At 42.9% G+C, this 19,406-nt stretch overlaps 1 protein-coding gene across 1 annotated transcript in view; it reads left to right on the top strand.

The window, feature by feature from the left end:
- Nucleotides 1-16,180, top strand: part of VWC2 (von Willebrand factor C domain containing 2) — a 126,617-nt gene extending 110,437 nt beyond the window's left edge. The window contains exon 3 of the mRNA XM_004008194.5: nucleotides 15,664-16,180. Coding sequence (XP_004008243.4) covers nucleotides 15,664-15,815 — 152 coding nt within the window. The 3' untranslated portion in view covers nucleotides 15,816-16,180. The remainder of the gene's footprint in view (nucleotides 1-15,663) is intronic.
- Nucleotides 16,181-19,406: the final 3,226 nt, after the last annotated feature.

The raw sequence follows: 19,406 nt of genomic DNA, 5'->3' as shown, positions 1-19,406 counted from the left end.
CTTATAGGTGGAATCTTTACCACTGAGCCACGGGGGAAGCCCGGTGAAAGAAAATGCTGATGAGCCAATGTCTGCTGGGTCAGTACAACACAGTGAACTCTGATGTCTGGGCCCTGCCCATTCACCCCACTCCACCCCTCACCCCAGTTATTTGCAGACTCATCCCTCTCTGGTGATGCTCTGATCCAGTCCCTTTATCTCAGTTCTTTAGGCAGCTAAAGAGGAAGCAAAAATAAACTCTTCTGAGTCTTCTGTTTCTTCAAAATAATCAGCCTAAATTAACCCTCATGCCAAAGAAACACATTTAGGGGGGACAAATTGTTTTTCCCAACAGTTTGTTTTTTAGTTTTTAAAATTTTTATTTATATAGTTTCACTAGACAGAGTTGCAGCATGCGGGATCTAGTTCCCCAGCCAGGGATTCAGCCCTGGGCCCTTGCATGGGGAGCCAGGAGTCTTAGCCGCTGGATCGAGAGGGAAGTCCCCCAGCAGTTTCCTTCAGACATTCTTTCTGTTTCCATCCAGAATGCTTTGCTTGTGTCCATGAAACATGCCACCATGGTACTGCTCTGCTGCTGCTGCTGCTGCTGCTAAGTCGCTTCAGTCGTGTCCGACTCTGTGCAACCCCATAGACGGCAGCCCACCAGGCTCCCCCGTCCCTAGGATTCTCCAGGCAAGAACACTGGAGTGGGTTGCCATTTCCTTCTCCAATGCATGAAAGTGAGAAGTGAAAGTAAAGTCACTCAGTTGTGGCCGACTCTAGCGACCCCATGGACTACAGCCCACCAGGCTCCTCCGTTCATGGGATTTTCCGGCAAGAGTACTGGAGTGGGGTGCCATTGCCTTCTCCGTCATACTGCTCTAGGATGTATCATTTCCCTTAAATATCTTTCATTCAGTTAGATTTATATTAGCATAACCATAAATAAGCTATGAAGGGAAGTTTCTCTTTCCTTAATGATGACTGAAATTATTTAGACTTAATAATAATTTTAACTGAAATAATTATAAATTTATTATTGTACTATTGGAGATCTATATCCAGAGTTTAATCTATAGATATATTTAGAAACGAAGAACAAATACTAAAATTACTAAAATAAAAGTTTATTATTTGGTATAATCTCTGATTAAGTTTTTCTATTCCTTGTTGAAATTTATCTTGAAGATAAATTTATTTTCACATCATTTTATGTACCCAAGAGAAAAAGAAAACAGCCCCTAGATTAACACTGAAGTACCACCTGCCTGCTTAACTGCTGCTCGCAGAATTTTTTTTCTGTTTTAGAAATTATTTAACATGGAGAATGATTGTATATGAATATATAAGAGTAGATTTACATATACCCAAAAAATTGAATTGGTGATGCAATCAATATTTGTTCTACTTTTTTATTAATTGAATAGAAAACAAAACTAATGGGAGGTAATTTTCCCTTCCAGGGAAGTTGTGCAGACTTTACAAAGAGAAATAGGAGGACAGATCCCTGGAATGTTCTCTCTGTTCTGCAGAGCCTGGCTTCCTCCCCCACCCCCCTGCTCCTGCCCCCCTTGCATTAACCATTTACATGTATATGACGGCAATAAAACACAAGTTAGAAAGGAGTATAACATGCTACTATTTCATGTCTGTAAACCATCTGCTGTTTTCATTTTTGTGTTCTCTTCCAGTCTTTTTCCCCATCCGTCAGTTCAGTTCAGTCGCTCAGTCGTGTCCAACTCTTTGTGACCCCATGGCAGCACACCAGGCCTCCCTATCCATCACCATCTCCCAGAGTTCACTCAAACTCCCGTCCTTTGAGCCGGTGATGCCATCCAGCCATCTCATCCTCTGTTGTCCCCCATAGGTCCCCATAATTTAGTGTCACTATGATAGTTTGGATACAACTATGCAAGGTTTGTAGGGGAAGAGAGGAGGGAGGGAGCAGGAGGGAGGGAGAGGTAGATGGGGAAGGAGAGACAGGAAAGATTTAGGAACCAAGTCCTTGCGTCCAATGTCCTGAAAGCTTGTAGTGTCCCCGCCCCCAGACTGCAGTTGAAGAGACTAGTGTGGGTCTCTTAAAGCCCTGAGATCAGAATAGTCTCATTCCAGAAGCACAAGCAAAAAAATATTAAAAGGAATCAGATTATTTAATTTCTTAAAGGGAATTGAGGTGATTTATAAGCTGCGTCTACATCTCTTTTTTGTCTGCATTTTCCTGCCCCTCATCTGCCCTGAAGCAGCAGTCCATGCCCACCCTGTCCTCTCAACATGTCTAAAAGTGTGTTATGTCCCTGCTCTCTGCCTACCCCACCACCAACCTTGTTACCTGGATTTTGTCTTCCTCATTGTGCTGATCTGGACCCTCTGAGATAGACACCAAGACAGGATTAGACAGACAGGGGATTTTCAAAAAGAATCATCTTTGAGGAAATGAAGAGGGAGGCCCTGGAGCTGTCTGACCCTGAGGAGAGAGGGAAAAATGGAGGTGAGCTCATCTGAACCGACAAGCAGAAACCCGGTCTAGGGAGACTTCTCCCAGATCAGTGACTGGACATGAAAGCAAGGCCCTGCCATGGAGAAGCAGCTCAGGCTGATGGACATGTGGCCAGGTGCCCTGTGGATCCAAAAACAGAAACTCACATGCAAAAGTAAATGTACCAAATAAAATAAAATAAATGTACTAAACAAAACAGGGGAAAAAAATGGAATAGAGGTAATTTGAGTTTTCAAAATAAATGAAAAGAATGACCTATCTATGAAATTAGATTTAAAATAGGGAGATTAGGAAACCCATTAGAAAATTAAAATCTTATTTGCTAATGTTTAAAAATTGCAGTGGCAAACACATAGGATTGAAGTGAGCTAGCTCAGAGGTGTGGATGGGCAAACGGTGTAAAGACGGAAAGGGCCATGATGACAGGGAAGTCAGGAAGAGCATCAGGACAGTGAACTCGTGAGCACAAATTAACCCCAGAAAGGTTCCTGTTGAAGAGACGTTTGGGTTTGTTACGGGAAATGGCTCCCTGAGCATCAGTGGAAAGCACTGAAGAGTCCAATATGTCAACAGAAACTAGTTAATGTTTGAATTTCTAGAATTATGAAAGAAAAGAGTCCAACAACTGTTAAGCAGAAGGGAATTAGAACTTTGGAATTTGTAACATCCTCAGTGTATCCGTATTTCAAAAATGAGAAAGCTGGTTCTAAAGAGAAGACTAAAGATGCAGCTGAAACCACTTGATAAAGTGATCCTGGTGACTCTTGGACTTAATCGGCCACCCCAGTAAAAGCCAGGAATAGAGACGGGTTATATTAGCAGGAACATGGCCAGTCTGAACTAAAGGGACAGAGAGAAAAGAGCAGAATGAAGGAAGAGATTCTACATAAGAAAGCCTCGAGCTAGTCAGCTGTGAACGTGTACTAGTCCTCAAGGAATTCACTGTCTTAAATATTTCCGTTTCTAAACAAGGATAAAAATAAATCAAAGTTTCCAACAGAGAGGGAAAAACAGAAAGTCTAAAAATAACACAGAAGTTAGTAGCTTATAAAACAAATAGAAAGATAGTGAATTAGAAAATTTTTTAAAAATAGAAATGATAAAAGAACTATCTCTGTGACCAGAAAATAAAATTATAACTGGTAACATGTCAAATTAAAAAAAAAAAGATGAAAAACATTAAATTGATAAAATTAGGACTTGCCAGTGGCTCAATGGTAAAGAATCTGCCTGCAATGCAGAAGATACAGGAGACCACGGTTTAACCCCTGGGTCGGGAATATCCCATGGAGGAAAGTAGAGCAACCCACTCCAGTATTCTTGCCTGGAGAATCCCATGGACGGAGGACCCTGGGAGGCTACCGTCCTCAGGGTCGCAAAGAGTCTGACACAAGTGAGCACATACGCAGTCACGCACACACACAGTTTGATAAAATTCTGGAATATAAGGAGGAGATAATAGTGGTAAGGGCTGGATTTAAAGTTATAGAATACTTTGTCCAACTGTAACTTTTATTAAACTCTCAATGAAGTGGAATATGTCTGGGTTTACTAAAAATGTCTCATAATTTCCTGCTTTGTGTGCCATAAGACTTGTCTTTCCATAGAGTTGACCAGAATTACAAATGTCATGTTAATGGCATTGTCCTCTGACGTGAACAGCCCGGGTCTTATGCCCACATGGTCGGTCACATCTGCCTCCAAGTCTGCGGCTCCATCCAGAGTCACATGTTTGCAGCTCCAGGGTGGACGCGGTGACCGTATAAATGGTGCTCCTGTTTCCTGGGTCTCCTCTCCTTCTCCTTTTGCACCTGAGAGCCGCCTGCTAAACATTTTCCAGACCATCACTAGATCTCCTTTCAGCTTTTCTCTCCTTAGGTTGAATCCTGGCTCATGTGACACAGAGACAGGACTTGGTTTCCTTTTCCTTACTTGTTCATAGTAACTTCGTGTCGATCCATGTGGTTAGCTCTGTGGCTATTGTTTAGCTGCTCAGTGGTTTCCTAAATCCAGTTCTCTTTCAGATATCAATTTATGTGTAAAACAGGGTGAGGAAAACTCTGGTTCCAATACATTTTGTGCCATTATGAGTATAGATTTTTTTTTCTAATTCATAGCATTATTACTGATTGCACAGCTTACCATTCAAAATCAACGAGATCCTCTAGGCCTTTGGAGAAGCCCAATATGGTGATGGTGGTGGGGGTCCACCCAATCCAGGAACCATCTTGGGGCTGGCTCAGAATCCCATCGTGCCTGGATGGATGGGCTGCATGGACCAGCCGACTCTACTGCTGTCCTCTTGTGGAACTGCAAGACCAGGAGTTCACGGGACAGGTATCTTTTGTTGCTGCTGGCGCATCCCAGGGGGCTGTCCTCACATTTCTGATCTCACCACATTCACTTCACAGGTATTGCCGGGAGCCCAGTCGTCTAGATCAATGATACCTTTTTCTGCTCTGCCTCATCTTTTTAGCAAATCCTCTACTGAATTCTTAATTAGTTATTGCATCTTGCAGTTTCAACTTTTTCAGTATAGGCAGTTCTGAGTGAAATTCTCCAACTTTTCTTCTGATTTTCTGGATCACGTTAATCTATTACTTAAAAAAACCTTCTGTAATAGTCACCTGGTCTCTCATTTCCTATTTTGTGTCTCTTGGCTTGGGGTTATTTCTTGGCTTACCTGGCTATTTTTAATTAAATGACAGATACTGCGAAAGGGACATTGTACAGGCTATGCATGGAGCCTCTGGGCTGACAGAATACAGGAGGGCACAGTGATCTGGCTGAGGATGGATGTGAGGCTTTGTTCAGGCATGTCTTTCCCACCGCTCCCCCTCCCCCTCCTAGGGCACAGCCTTTCTGAAGTCTTGGTTGAAAACCCCTGCTGTTTGTCAGGGCCCCTCCACTCTCCCTCCTGAGCACTGCAATCCTGGTGGGTCTCTGCAAGCTCCAGCCACCCAGCCACTGCTTTCTGCTTGGGTTCTGCTTGTCTTGCCTGGCACATCGCAGCTCTGCAGTCTGTAAATGCCTGTAAGGAAAATTCCTCTATTCCCTCTCAAATCCCAGCTGTCCTGGCAGCTCCAATGCTGACTCCCATCTCCCAGCTCAGTCAGAAGGCTGCCACCTTGAGCTCCGTTTTCAGCAGATATGCATCTCTGCTCCAGATCCTGCAAACACCCTGAGCTCTGGGGCTGTGAGTGTGGAGTTCAGTTCAGTGAACCTGCCTTTTCTTTGACGGCTAGACCTCCAAGTCCTTTGCTGCCTGACATCGTCAAACCATTTTTTTTTTTAATCTATGTATATTTTATCCAAACCTTAGAGCTGATCTCAGTGGGAGAGTTTTTCATACACTCTATCATGCTGTGAATGGAAAATGTTGCCGCCACGTGAAGGATACTGCAGCCATCAAGCCATCATCACGTTGCAGCTTCCCCTAAGGCAAGGCCTTAGGGCACTCGGGACGGAGACAGACAGGCTGCCCGCCTGCTGGCGAGCCCTCAGCCACTGCCGCTCCCCCACCTTGGTGCATCCTGATGAGACTCAGGATGAGAGAGCACAGGACACTGGCCCCAGATAGCTGAGGTGCAGATCAAAGGGATGGCTTCAGCGAGCCCAGACTCTTGGACCTTTCCCTTGGTAGAAAAGCACTCTACTCCTTAACCTGGGATATCCAGTTTTCTTTAATTAATAGTAATCTTTTGATGCTCCAACTCCCTGGTCTTGTTTATAAAATCCCTGTATATCCTGCCCCACCACCTGTTACCTCTTCTGAGCCTCACAGTTATCTGAGAGGCTGTGTCCCAGGCTGAAGTCCTCAGTGTTGTCTACCAAATACAACATAATTCTCAACTTTTAGGTTGTGCTTTTTTTTTTTTTTCATTCAACATAGACTATTCCCAAATGAGTAAGGAGAAGATGATAAGGAGCCCTGTAGGATAGTGTTGACTGAAAAAGTACACACAGCCTAGAAGTTGAGTTATGTTTTACCCAGTGGGAACTTTTAGGACTTTAAGTCCAGGAGATAGCATGTCAAGTGACCCTGAGAGAACTGTTCTGAGGAGGCAAGGGGAGGAGAAAGGTTATATAGAAGTTTTGCAGCAAAGGACAGGTAGTGTGAACATCAAAAGATTATTGTGAACTAAAGAAAATCAGATATCCCAAGTTTAGGAATTTAGCACTTTTCTATGTATGGGAAGATGCAAGAGTCTGAGCTCACTGAAATCAATCCTTTGTATGCAGCCCACCTATCTGGGGCCAGTATCCTGTGTTTCCACATCCTGAGTTTCCTCAGGGCTCACCATAGGGAATGGCTGCAGTCTGATGGCTGCTAGAAGGCAGGTATTCCTTCCGTCCTGAGTTTTCTGAGGGCTCACCAGCTCACTGTCTGTAGTGGCTGGAATTCCTGGTGACTGTGACATCTTTGTGATTCCATCCTGATATGACAGGAAATATTCCATTTCTTGTTTGTTTATTCTCCGTTTTTTCTACAAGAGATGCCTGAGTATTAACTGCAAGGTGGAAAAATTGAGGAGAAGAATGTTCACACTACAAATATTAGATTCTGGAGACCTTTTGTTCAGACTCCCTCAACACGCAGATGGGAAAGTTGAAACTTAGAGAAATCAAGAGATTTGAATTCAGGTTGCATATCTGACTTTCTTTTGCAAAACATATATCCTTCTCTGCAAAGTTTCTGGTATAATCTAATAAGCCAGCTGGCCCTCCTAGTTCAGAATCCTACATGTGAATGATGACCACAGGGTACATACACATTTGCCACTGCCAAAGGCCTTCTAAGGCTTACTGAATTCAGATAGAATATTTAGAGGTTACGTTAATTGTTTTCATTTATTTCCAATTTATACCATCTCTTCCAATATAGTTTTAGTGGTCACTGTGGAAAGCTGATGAGGGAGACTTGAGTTCCTGGGACTCACTATCCACTCTTGGGGTGCAGGCAGGACCTAAAGGGATGCCCATGAGCATCCCCAGATTCCATCTAGGCCACCAGCCTGCAGCCGCCTCCTGGTTTCCTCTCCTGTGATGGCTCTGAGTCCCCAGGCCCTGGGACCTCCTCCTTCAAGGGACCAGTCTACTGGCTGAGGTCCCAGATTCTGACAACATTTTCTGCCTTCTCCTGCTTCCCTCTGATCCCACACACAAGGTGCAAACATTCACCTACTTGAGGAAACACAGGTGCTGTGGCCAGGGTGTTTAAACGATTCATCATCTTACTCTGGTAGTTAGGCCTACCTTTATTCAATACGATGCGAGACAGCAAAAGAGACACAGATGTAAAGAACAGACTTTTGGACTCTGTGGGAGAGGCAGAGGGTGGGATGATTTGGGAGAATGGCATTGAATCATGTATAATATCATGTAAGAAACGAATCGCCAGTCTAGGTTCGATACAGGATACAGGATGCTTGGGGCTGGTGCACTGGGATGCCCCGGAGAGATGATATGTGGAGGGTGGTGGGAGGTTGGGAACTTATGTACACCTGTGGCGGATTCATGTCAATGTATGGCAAAACCAATACAGTATTGTAAAGTAAGAAAATAAAAAATAAAATAAAAGCCCTCAGCCACTAAAAAAAAAAAATAAAAATAAAAAATGTAAAAAAAGAAAATGATGGCACATCATCAAGTTTAGCCTTCAAAATAGAAGCCTCAGTAGCATCACGAAGAGTGGAAGAAATGGCATGCCAGGAAATAATCCTTTTCCAAGTACCAGTAACATATCTGTCACCTGCCATTCCAGTAAAGAATAAATTTGGGGCCACCAAGGCATCGGCCACTGTAGCTGCCCCCTCAGCCCGACATGAACCCTCTGGGTGGATTCAGGATGGAGAAAATCAGGACGATGGCCCTAGATAGCTAAGATACACATCAAAGGGATGCTTTCAGTGAGCCCAGACTCTTGCATCTTCCTATACACATAAAAGTGCTAAAATCACTAACTTGTGATTGGATTTTGTGCTTAGCATAATCTTTTGATGTTCAACTACATATTTTTTTCAGCAAAAATTCCCATGTGTCCTGGCTCCTCCTTTATCTCTTCAGAACAGACCCTTGGAGTTCACTGAGAGGCTGTTTCCCGGGCTACAGTCCTCAAAAATGTGCCAAATGAAACATAATCGCAACTTTCAGACTGTGCATTTTTTTAGTTGACATATCTAAAGTCACCTGAAACATATACAAGGTCAGCTGCCCTGGTTTCTCTTCCTCAGTGTTCAGTCTCCGAGGAGGAGGAAGAGCCCCCAGGTACCCATTTGGGCCCTTCTTCATTAACATCCTGTCTTCCTGTGACTCACCAGTCCTTGTAAAATCTACACCGTGTTGGCAGCTTACCCATCAATATAGCCACAGGAATTTTATTTTTCTTGAGTCAATTTATTGTTTTATTCTAAAACTGTCACTCAGGTATACCTGTCCTGAGCTCTGGCTCTGTGTGGGTGCAGTGTTGGACCCTGGGATGCAACTCCAAGGTGATCATGGCTCTGGCTCCCAGGAGCTCCCCACTGGGGGCCAAGGGGAGTACAGGGAGCAGGGGGCATGGCGACAGGCAAGAGACACAGGAGCAGCTGGGAGGAATGCTGGTGTCAGCCATCCAGGCTGGGTTTGAAATTCATGAACCTCAGCCTAGTTTACTGTTAGTTCAGTGAATGCACCTATGTTGGGCTGGGTTGTACTAATGTTTACTGAGAAAAAAAAAAGCACAACCTAGAAGTTGAGAATGATGTTTTATTTGATGGACAAAACTGAGGACTTAAGCTCAGGAATCAGCCTCTCAGGGTAATCTGAGGGACTTCTCTGAGGAGGTAAGGAAGGAACCAGGATATATAGGAACTTTTGCAACAGAGATAAGGTGGTCAGAACATCAAAAGATTACTGTTGATTAAGGAAAACCAGACATCTCAAGTTAAGGAATTTAGCAGTTTTCTGTTTGTGGGAAGATGCAGGGTCTGGGCTCACTGAAATCATTCCTTTGATCCACACCTTAGCTACCTGGGGCCAGTCCTGGGCTTTCTCAACCTGAGTCTCCTCTGAGTCCATCTTGGGGGTGGGGTGGGGTGGGGTGGCAGCAGCGGATGAGGGCTAGACGGTGGGCTTCCTGTCTGCATGCTGTGTTCCCCCAGGGCTCACATCTGGTGGCGGTAATGTTTTACTTATTTATTTTTTTGGTGGCTGTAATGTGATGGCTTGATGGCTGCAGCACCCTTTGTGTAATGATATGGCAGCCACACATTTTTACTCACATCGGTAATTAGGACAAAGCTGGGGACTCAACACAGACTCCCTTTCGGGAGATCTGATTTGGGCCCATAACAGGGGGAGAGACCTCCTTGTCTTTCAGCCCCTCCACTGGCACCTCGGGGCCTGGGCTGGGCCTGACACTAGCTGTTCTGACACTGTGTGTCAGTCACAGTGAAGGGGTGCCCATATGAATGGGGTCCAGGTGATGTGAACAACAGCCACCCCCCACCATGACCCCCCTGCTCTGAAGTCAGGACACAGAAAAGCTCAGCTCAGCAATGCTCATCAGCTGCCTACTTGCACAACTGTTCTTCAGCAAGAAAACATTATATGATGTGTCCATTCTGAAATCAGCCATTCTTAGCCTGAGGGTCCTTGAATAATGGCCAGGCCAGATCAACAGAATTTAATGTATCAGTAATTAGTTATGAGTAATGTGACTTGGACTAATGGCCTAAATCTCATTTCCATATTTATAAAACTCTGCATGCTTCGTATTTCTGCTAAAGTACCATATAAGTAAGAAAGTTAGATATCATAGTTTTATTAGTTAGTCAAGATTAAAATCTATTTTTCTCTATTTCCTACTTTCTAATGAAGGTGTATTTGACGCTGAATAACTGTGGTGACCAGAATCTGCCTCTGTATGTCATGGTTCTCTTCAGTGACTTATATTTTAGTTCATCAAATTCTCATATGTGGTATTTTTTCTCAAGTCTCTTAGTGGTTCTTGGGCTACAGGTCTATAATATTAAAGTAAGTGTTCCATGAAAATGAAAAGACAGCAGCTACACCTCAAAACTTATGAGACCACAGCTACAGTAGATTTGAAAGGGAAATGTATGGAAGTAAAACTTACACTTGAAAAGAGGAAAATTCTCAAATTGATGATATAATCCACCAACTCAAGAAACTAGAAAAAGACAAGTAAACGAACTAAAAGTAATAGAAAGAATAAAATAGTAAAGAGAAGAACTAAAAGATAGCAAAACCGAACACCAGTTTTGAAAATTAATGAAATAAAAAGCCAGTTTTCCAAGATCAATAAAACTGATAAACACCTAGCAAGACATAGGAAAAAAGTACAGAAGATGCAAACTACTAAGATCAGGGACAAAACAGGAGGTGTGATGGATCTCACAGAAATTAAAAGGAGTGTAAAGGAGAACTAACTGCAGTTCTGCACACATCCATGTACCAGTTTAGAAGTTATGAACCAACTCCTTGAAAAATATGAGCTGCCTCAACTTACTCAGTATGATACAGATGATCTGTATGAAGGGTGATTCCCTGGTGGCTCAGATGGTACAGAATCTGCTTGCAACACAGGAGATCCAGATTCAGTCTCTGGGTTGGGGAGATCCCCTGGAGAAGGGAATGGCTACCCACTCCAGTATTCTTGCCTGGAGAATTCCATGGACAGAGGGGCCTGGTGGGCTACAGTCCATGGGGTTGCAAAGAGCAACACTATTGAGCAACTAATTTTTTAATCTGTGTAAAAGCTATTAAAGAACTTGAATTCATAATTTTAAAACTCCCCTCAAAACTCCAGGTCCTACTGTTTTCACTGGAGAAAAATACCAAACATTTAAAGAATTAATATCACTTCTATCAAGCCTTCCAGCAATAGAAGAGGAGGAAATAATTCCCATCTCATTCTATGAAGTCAGTATTATCCTGATACCACAACTCAACAAAACAATATTTTTTTAAAGTACAAATCAGTATCTTTAATGAATATGTGCTAATACAATGTCTCAACAAAATATCAGCAAGTCAAGTGCAACAATATATAAAATGAATTTTATGCTATGACCATGTGGGATTGTTTTCTCCAGGAATGCAAAATGGGCTCAAAAATCTATCTATAGGATTTCCAGTCACCTTTTCTTCCTAAACACAAGTGAGAAGCTCAACAAACTCAAATATGAGTAATATTTTTTAGATCCATCAGAAAAGTAAGATCACAAAGCAAACTGAATCCCCCTAAAATTGCAGACATAGAGACAGATATAGTGTCACAACTCAGCAGAGCAGAGACCTCCATAGGAATCAGCGCCCGGTAGGGAAACATAACTTGTACTTGATGAAAACCTAACCTGGGTTTTCAACTCTGAGTTTAAGGTGATGAAACAGCTCTGTCCTGGTTCTGGTGGTGGTCACATGGAGCTACACCTGTGATAAATGACACAGACGTGCACACACCCACTGTACCCATCAGTTCCTTTGATGTATGTGTGTGAGTACATCTATCTATACATATATGGGGATCCCCGCATAGCTGTCAGTAAAGAATCCGCCTGCAGTGCAGGACACCTGGATTCCAACTTCTGGTCGGGAAGTTCCCTGGAGAAGGAAATGGAAACCCACTCCAGTATTCTTGCCCGGGAAATCCCATGGACAGAGGAGTCCGGCCAGGTACAGAACAAGGGTTGCAAGAGTTGGACAAGACTTAGTGACTAAAGCAACACCATATATGCATATATATATATATATATATATATATACATATATATATATAACACATATATTTTATATAGACTTATATAGAGATATATACAGAAAAATATATCTATATAAATCTATCTATATAGATCTCTCTATATAAATCTATCTATATATAAATCTATATTTATATATCTATATAAATCTGAGCCACCAGGGAAGCCCATAAAATATATATATAAACCTATATAAAATATATGCATATATAAATTATATAGAATAAATTATATATATATATAATTTATTTTGTAAATTCTGCAGGGGTCAACATTTATACAGCCTAACTCTGTGTCACTGATACAACCACACAGAGACAAGAAAAAGAGTCAAGTGACTTTTGAACAAAATGCGCAAAGTTGGAACAGAAATCCCTCTCCCCTTCTGTCAATCTTGCCATGCTGGACAAAACCATCCCCTCGTGGTGTGCATACCAACACAGATGGTTCTACAAGGTGCTGAGAAGGGGCTATAGGACATAATCCACATGAAACAATGGTCAAAAATGTAAGAATTTTGTCATAATAAAATTTTACCAGGAATTATAACTCTTTTTTAATTGCAGGCCTGGGAGATAAACCTCTGATGGTCCAGATGCTTGTAGCACTTTGCCCCGAAATTTATCCAGAGTTGATCTCAGTGAGGCTGAGAATCAGGGTTTCTTCTTACTATTCATCAATCAACAATAGGGAGATGACGTTATAAGTATTTTGTTTTGTTTTGTTTTTTTACTTTACAATACTGTATTGGTTTTGCCGTACACAGTATTTTGCAAGCTTATAGAGCAAAGACTTTCTTATATGAGACAGTGTGAGTTGCTACATTCCCCTTCTCGGATCATGTGTTTAAATTACTTTTTTTGGCCTCACCATTGGGCTTACAGGATCTCAGTTCCCTGACCAGGGATTGAACTCAGGCCCACAGCAGTGAACGTGCTGGCTCTTAACCACTGGACTGCCAGGGAATTCCCCTAATTTTCCTTTTTGAACACTTGGTGTTTATGTGGGATTTTGCTTTTCCTCATGAGTACAGATATTACTAGGAGGCTGTCAGTGGTTTCTTGTATCTCTTCCTTGCCTGAAACAAATGATAACAAACACACTCCACATTTAAGCATTTCCTATACAGACGGGGTGAGGGGGCAGTCTCCAAGTCCCCACTGACCACGTGTGTTGGGGGACACAGGGCCATTGCCTCACATGAGCTCTGTGTGCAGAAGTAGAGTGACCCCCCCCAAGACAGATTAGAAGGGAAAAAGCCAAATACATAGTTAGGAGAATGTTATCTTTTGTGAAAGAAAGATGAATAATTTGTTTACTCTTTTAAAATAAAAGTTACCCTAGGCGATAAATTGGAACTAGTAAAAGTGGTTACTGCAGTGGCTGGGGTGGCAGGTGGCAGAGGAGGAAGGAAGATTGGAGGGGAGGATACAGCGAAACAGATAGACCTCACTCCACACATCACGGTCCCTAGGACCACAGAGAAGACTGAGCAACTTGTGAATAAAATACATTGACTGTAAGAACTATAAAAAAATTTTTTCTTTACTAGGAATAACACTTATGGTGTCATTTTAAAACATTTATGTAACCGTGTAAGAGAGAAAATAGATGGATATGTTAATTGTTGTTATTATCATTATTATTTGGGCCATGTGGCATGTGAGATCTTAGTTCCCTGACCAGGGATTGAACCAGCGTTCCCCTGCAGTGGAAGCGGGGAGTCTTAACAACTGGACTGCCAGGAAAGTCCCAACATGTTTATGGTTTAATAAAGAGTCTCAGTGCAACAGAAGGTAGATAATTTAAAATCTAAGTACAATTGAGTTAATGGGATCACTCAAATAAATATGTTAAATTTGAACTGTTTCATTGTAAGAGAAAAGATATACATATATAAAATCTAAGAAGAACGGATTTTGAATTCTAATAATGTACACTCACAATTTAAAACCTCTGTGTGTGTGTGTGTTCCTTCCTACCTGTGCCCACTGAGAGGGGCTGGGGGCAATGTCACCGCAGTAATATCAGGCACTTGAAATAATCAGGTCTCGGATGCTCAAAATTCCTTTCTACCAAAGGACTCCCGGCCCCTCAGAGAAGAGACTGATTCCAGAGGAGCTGAGGTGAGCTGAAACATGTTGTCGGTGTGGACATGGAGGAGGCTGAGAGCAGCTGACGGAGTTAGGCAAAGGACCTGGGAGCAGAGCAGCCTGACGTCTGGCCTCTCTCGCCAGCTGAATTTGGGATAATTGAATATAAAGACTGCAGTGGTTGCAAATCATTGACAAAGAAAGATCAGAGTCCTACAGTGACCGCAGCCACTGAAGCATGCGTACTCTGCTTGGAATTATTCTGACTAGAATTATAAAAAGGCCAGTTTTCATCCTGGAGTTTTAGTGAAGTAACTGATCTTTTTTAATTTTGCAAATTTTTTTGATGACTTGAAAAGTGTCACTGAATGTGCTTTGGTGTGAGCATATTGTCAGAGACTTTAGAAGCAAAGGAAGGAAGAATGAGCATGAGATCCCCGGGCTGAAACTCAGGGTCAGCACGTCTCTTCAGGCTGCAGTGAGGACCTAAGTCTTCATTTTAGAAGGTCTGGAGTCTGCACAGTTGTTCCCCTCTGAGTTGGGGGTGTGAACCGTAACATAGAAACCATTTGCTCCAGTGGAAATAATCCACACTGGAAATCTCCCTGATACCCATCTCTTTGTGTCCTGGATTTTACATGGAATAAAATGCACGTTGCACCTCTGTTGGTAGAGAAGCTTGTACAGGGTGTGGATTGAGAATTGAAGGGTCCACAGTTCTCCAGAAAGACTGCTGACAATGGACCCTTAGTCCCGGCTAAGCTGGTGCTTCTCAAAATGTGGCCCCAGACCAGTATCAGCATAACCTGGAACTTGTTATCCAAGCAGGTTCCAATGGCCACAGCCCAAACCTGTGAGTCAGAAGTCCTGGGGGTGGGACGAGCAATAAGGGTTTCTAGAGTCATCCAGGTGGCTGTTCTGACTTTTGAAACCTGCTCTGAGATGTGGTGGTAACACTGAGTTTAGCTCAGTTTGAGCAATATGCTTGTTTCTGCTATCTCTCCTAATATGCCTGGTTCTCTGAAAGTCCCAATTAATCAAGTTTTTCTGTGATGACTTGGAATTAATTCAATCAAGCGATTGCAGATTTGGCCCCAGAACAGAATAGTCTGTTGATGAAAGTCACAGGATTTTCACTTATAAAACTTTTCAACAACATGGCTTGCATTTCAGGAAAAAAGCGGGAGCAGTTCCTAGGCTGAAATGGTAACTTTTTCACCGTCCTTCTTGAGAGTGGATAAAACCTGTAGGGGAGAGCAAAGTCCCCAGTTAAATCTGTGGTATACTTATGCACAGGTGTCATACATCAGTACAGCCTGTTTCTTCTTTTCAGGCCCAAACTGCTTTGCGGAGACTGCTGTCATCCCTGCTGGGAGAGAGGTGAAGACAGACGAGTGCACCATCTGTCACTGCACCTACGAGGAGGGGACCTGGCGGATCGAGCGCCAGGCCATGTGCACCAGACACGAGTGCAGGCAGATGTAGGGTGGGCCGCTCGCGCCTCGGCGTCTGCTGGAACCCTGTCCCGGCCGGGACCTTCTGGGCAACTCTGGGAGGCGCCGGCCAAATGCGTAAGACTTTCGATGAGGAATCGTGAAAAACTGTGGGTCCTTTTGCTTTTCTGGGTCACAAAGACCGCAAGACAAAGAACTGGACATATTTCAAAACATCCACAAGAACTTTGGGCAAAAAGAAAAAAATTCCGTCTCTAAATAAATGTGCTATTTTCACAGTAAGTACACTGAAGTCCACTATTATATATGAAATGTATTTCTATAATCCCTCTATTAGAGAGCTTCTATACATGTTTTCTATAGATACAGATTAAAAATGCTGTGTTGTCAACTGTCTGAGCTGTGTACCTGCATTTCTTTTTCAGTCCTGATTCCATCACACGAGGTTATTTGCAGTTGCTGATTCTCCTTCGAATCTTGGGAATATTGCACCCGTGAATGGATCATGAGATAAGAGAATGGATTTTTCCTGAGATCCTGTCCAAATTCTTTTTAACTTTTTATTTTACACTGGAGTATAGCTGATTAACAATGTTGTGATAGTTTCAGGTGGGATCCTGTCCAAATTCTGTTTCATTATAGAGATGGATATAGTGTTGATCTTTACATGAAAGTGAAAGTGAAGTCGCTCAGTTGTGTCTGACTCTTTGCGACCCTATGGATTGTAGCCATGGAATTTTCCAGGCAAGAGTACTGGAGTGGGTTGCCATTTCCTTCTCCAGGGCAGTTTCCTGCCCCAGGGATCAAACCCAGGTCTCCCGTATTGCAGGCGGAGGCTTTACCTCTGAGCCACCAGGGAAAGGATCCGGTCTAATTCACACAAATATTAGTACTTCCTCCTTGTAACTTTCTGCTTTTATTATCTCCATGCTCAGTCATTTGGGAGATGCAGCTACAAAGGTAACTAGTACACCATTTTTCTGTTCATTCAAAGCTCCCACACCGTGGGCCATGGGTAGCTGCACACAAATATGTCATTTCACGTAGTTTACTTCTTCATCTAAGCATGACTTTACATAAGGCCATAAACTGAGGAACACAATAGGCTGGGCAGTTTGCATTATTGGTGCTTCATGCTGAATGAAGAAAGCAAATAGGGGACCCTTATTTCATGGAAGAGTGGTAAGGGAAACTGAACCCCCGAACAAGTCTATGCCTTCAGTCTACATGCAGTACAGACAACCCAGCTAAGTCCACAGACTCGTGGGTCTCTTGGGACTGATCCTTTCTCCTCCACGATTGGCACAGTCCAGTCCTCAATGAAAGCCCCATGTTCCTCACTCTGCAAGAGCCAAGTGAGAAAGCAGTTCTGTTGAATATATTAAAATAGCACTGAAGGTCACATGCAATGTTCCTGGAGTTACGTGTCCTTCCAAATTGACTCCACTTCTCTTCATGTGGATAAAAGAAGCCAGTGCCAGTCCCCACTGATCTGATCAGTGTGTGTTAGAGAATACTTCTGCCCTTATCAATCACATCAACATTTGGCACATTGATGAAAAAGGTAGCCAGAGATTAATCAGTTTATGGAGAAAAGGCAGAATTATGGTCACTCTTTGACATCTTTAAAGCTTTTGGTCCCAGGCATTTATTCCAAAATTTAAATTAAGCATCCATTAAGCACAAATTAATTGTGATCACAAAAAAGGAATAAATCACGGTTTCCTGCCTTAATGGACTTTTGGCCTCTGGTGTAACATGAATAAGAAATGACTGTGCGCTGTGCTGGGAGCTGTGCTAGAGGTCAGCAGAGGCAGTCGGAGAGGCTTCATTCCATACAAAGAAACCATTCAGTCATAAAGCATGAATAATAGTCAAGCAAATTTGATACTTCTGTCATCACTAAAATATTGACCCATGTGGACCTTAGTGAACTGCAAAGCCACTGCTAACTGAATCCTCTGGAAATTTATAAATGCTTATATTTCATTTTTATCTTGGGCCTGATGGGTTTTCCACACTGCTTTTCATGAAAATCCTCAGGGGAAGTGCCACCTAGACGATCTCAGGAATGATCAGCTTTCCAAAATTTAATTTTTGGCGTTAAAGGCTACTAGACATCAGCCATCTCTCCATCGTCCCAGGGAAACATTTTATGGGACAAGGTTATACAAAGGTATGATTCTGCCAACAAACAGCCCAGTGCCCTGGGGAAGGAGGGTTGTTGCAGCACACAGGAAGCCCCTCCGCTTCCCAGAGGATGCGTTGCCACTAGAGACCCCACCTAGGCGGCCCAGAGTGCCCCTGCATCCCTTGGTGAAGTCATCTCTCCCCAGGGAGCAGTGAGCTCAGTGAGAACTTCAGGTAACCTGATGCCGTGTTGCACACAGAGAGTGAACCTGATGTCATCCTGGGACACCGTCTAAAGTCGTGTGGCCCACCCTGGTCCCAGGAGTGTTTCTCAGCGTTGGAGTCCTGGGGCAGTCATCTCAATAAGCTAAGCCCCCTCCTCTTTCCACATAAGGATGATGTATCACCAAACACAGAGCAGGACATGGATTAATGACACAGCAGAGACTCAATACAGGATGTTACCACGTGCACTGTTGTCCAAGAGAAACACGTGATTCTCGGTTCTTTATTTCATAGTGTTGATTTAGACTTTCACATCCATACAATACCTCAGGGGGAGATTTGGTTTCCACCTTTCTTCTCCATAGAACACTTTGCTGAGATTTATAACAATGAAACTGCCCTATTCAATAAATGTAATGACCTCAAAACCTGCATTATAAATAGGGGACAGATTAAAGTTACTGATTCCAGGTTAAAGTTACTGATTCCAAAATATGATGGTATTGACATAGCACTGAGGAAGGAGCCTCAAAATTCAAGAGCAGAAGTGGTGCGTGCCAAGTCACTTCAGTCATATCCGACTCTTTGTGACCCCATGGATGGTAGCCCGCCAGGCTCCTCTGTCCATGGTATTCTCCAGGCAGGAATACTGGGGTGGGTTGCTGCACACTCCCCCAGGGGATCTTCCTGGCCCAGCGATGGAACCCATGTCTCTTATGTCTCCTGCATTGGCAGGTGGGTTCTTTACCACTGTGCCACCTGGGAAGCCCACAGAAGTGGTGGGAGAAAGACAATTCTTAAAATTCAAATAGGTCTGCTCCATGAATACCTAATAAATCTTGTTGAATGACTGATTCAAGTGAAAAAAAAGGAACTCATGCTTACCAATGTATTATGTTAATTCATTTCAAATTATTCAAACTACATATCTGAAAACATGACGGTACTTGTGTAACAGTAGAATGATTCTGGAACTTTCTAATCTGACCTTTTAGACTTCCGAGTAGAGTCATTCTTTCAGTTATAGGCTCTTTCTTTGTTGGATGGATCCATCAGTACTTGTACATTACACAAAAGCCCTGGGGAGTTACCAAAGCTCTTATTTCACTATTGCACACAACAGACATTAGCTGTACCCTTAGCGATGTGCCAAACCTGCAGTCCAGATGGAGAGGTGAGCATGTGCTTGCCTTCAGGTTTATATGCTTTGAAACTCATTTGCATTTGATTATTTTCTTTTTAATCTTGTCATACCTTCCATGCCTTC

Source organism: Ovis aries, chromosome 4 (assembly GCF_016772045.2).
Source record: "Ovis aries strain OAR_USU_Benz2616 breed Rambouillet chromosome 4, ARS-UI_Ramb_v3.0, whole genome shotgun sequence".
Lineage (NCBI taxonomy): Eukaryota > Metazoa > Chordata > Mammalia > Artiodactyla > Bovidae > Ovis > Ovis aries.
This window is presented reverse-complemented; position numbering and strand designations above follow the sequence as displayed.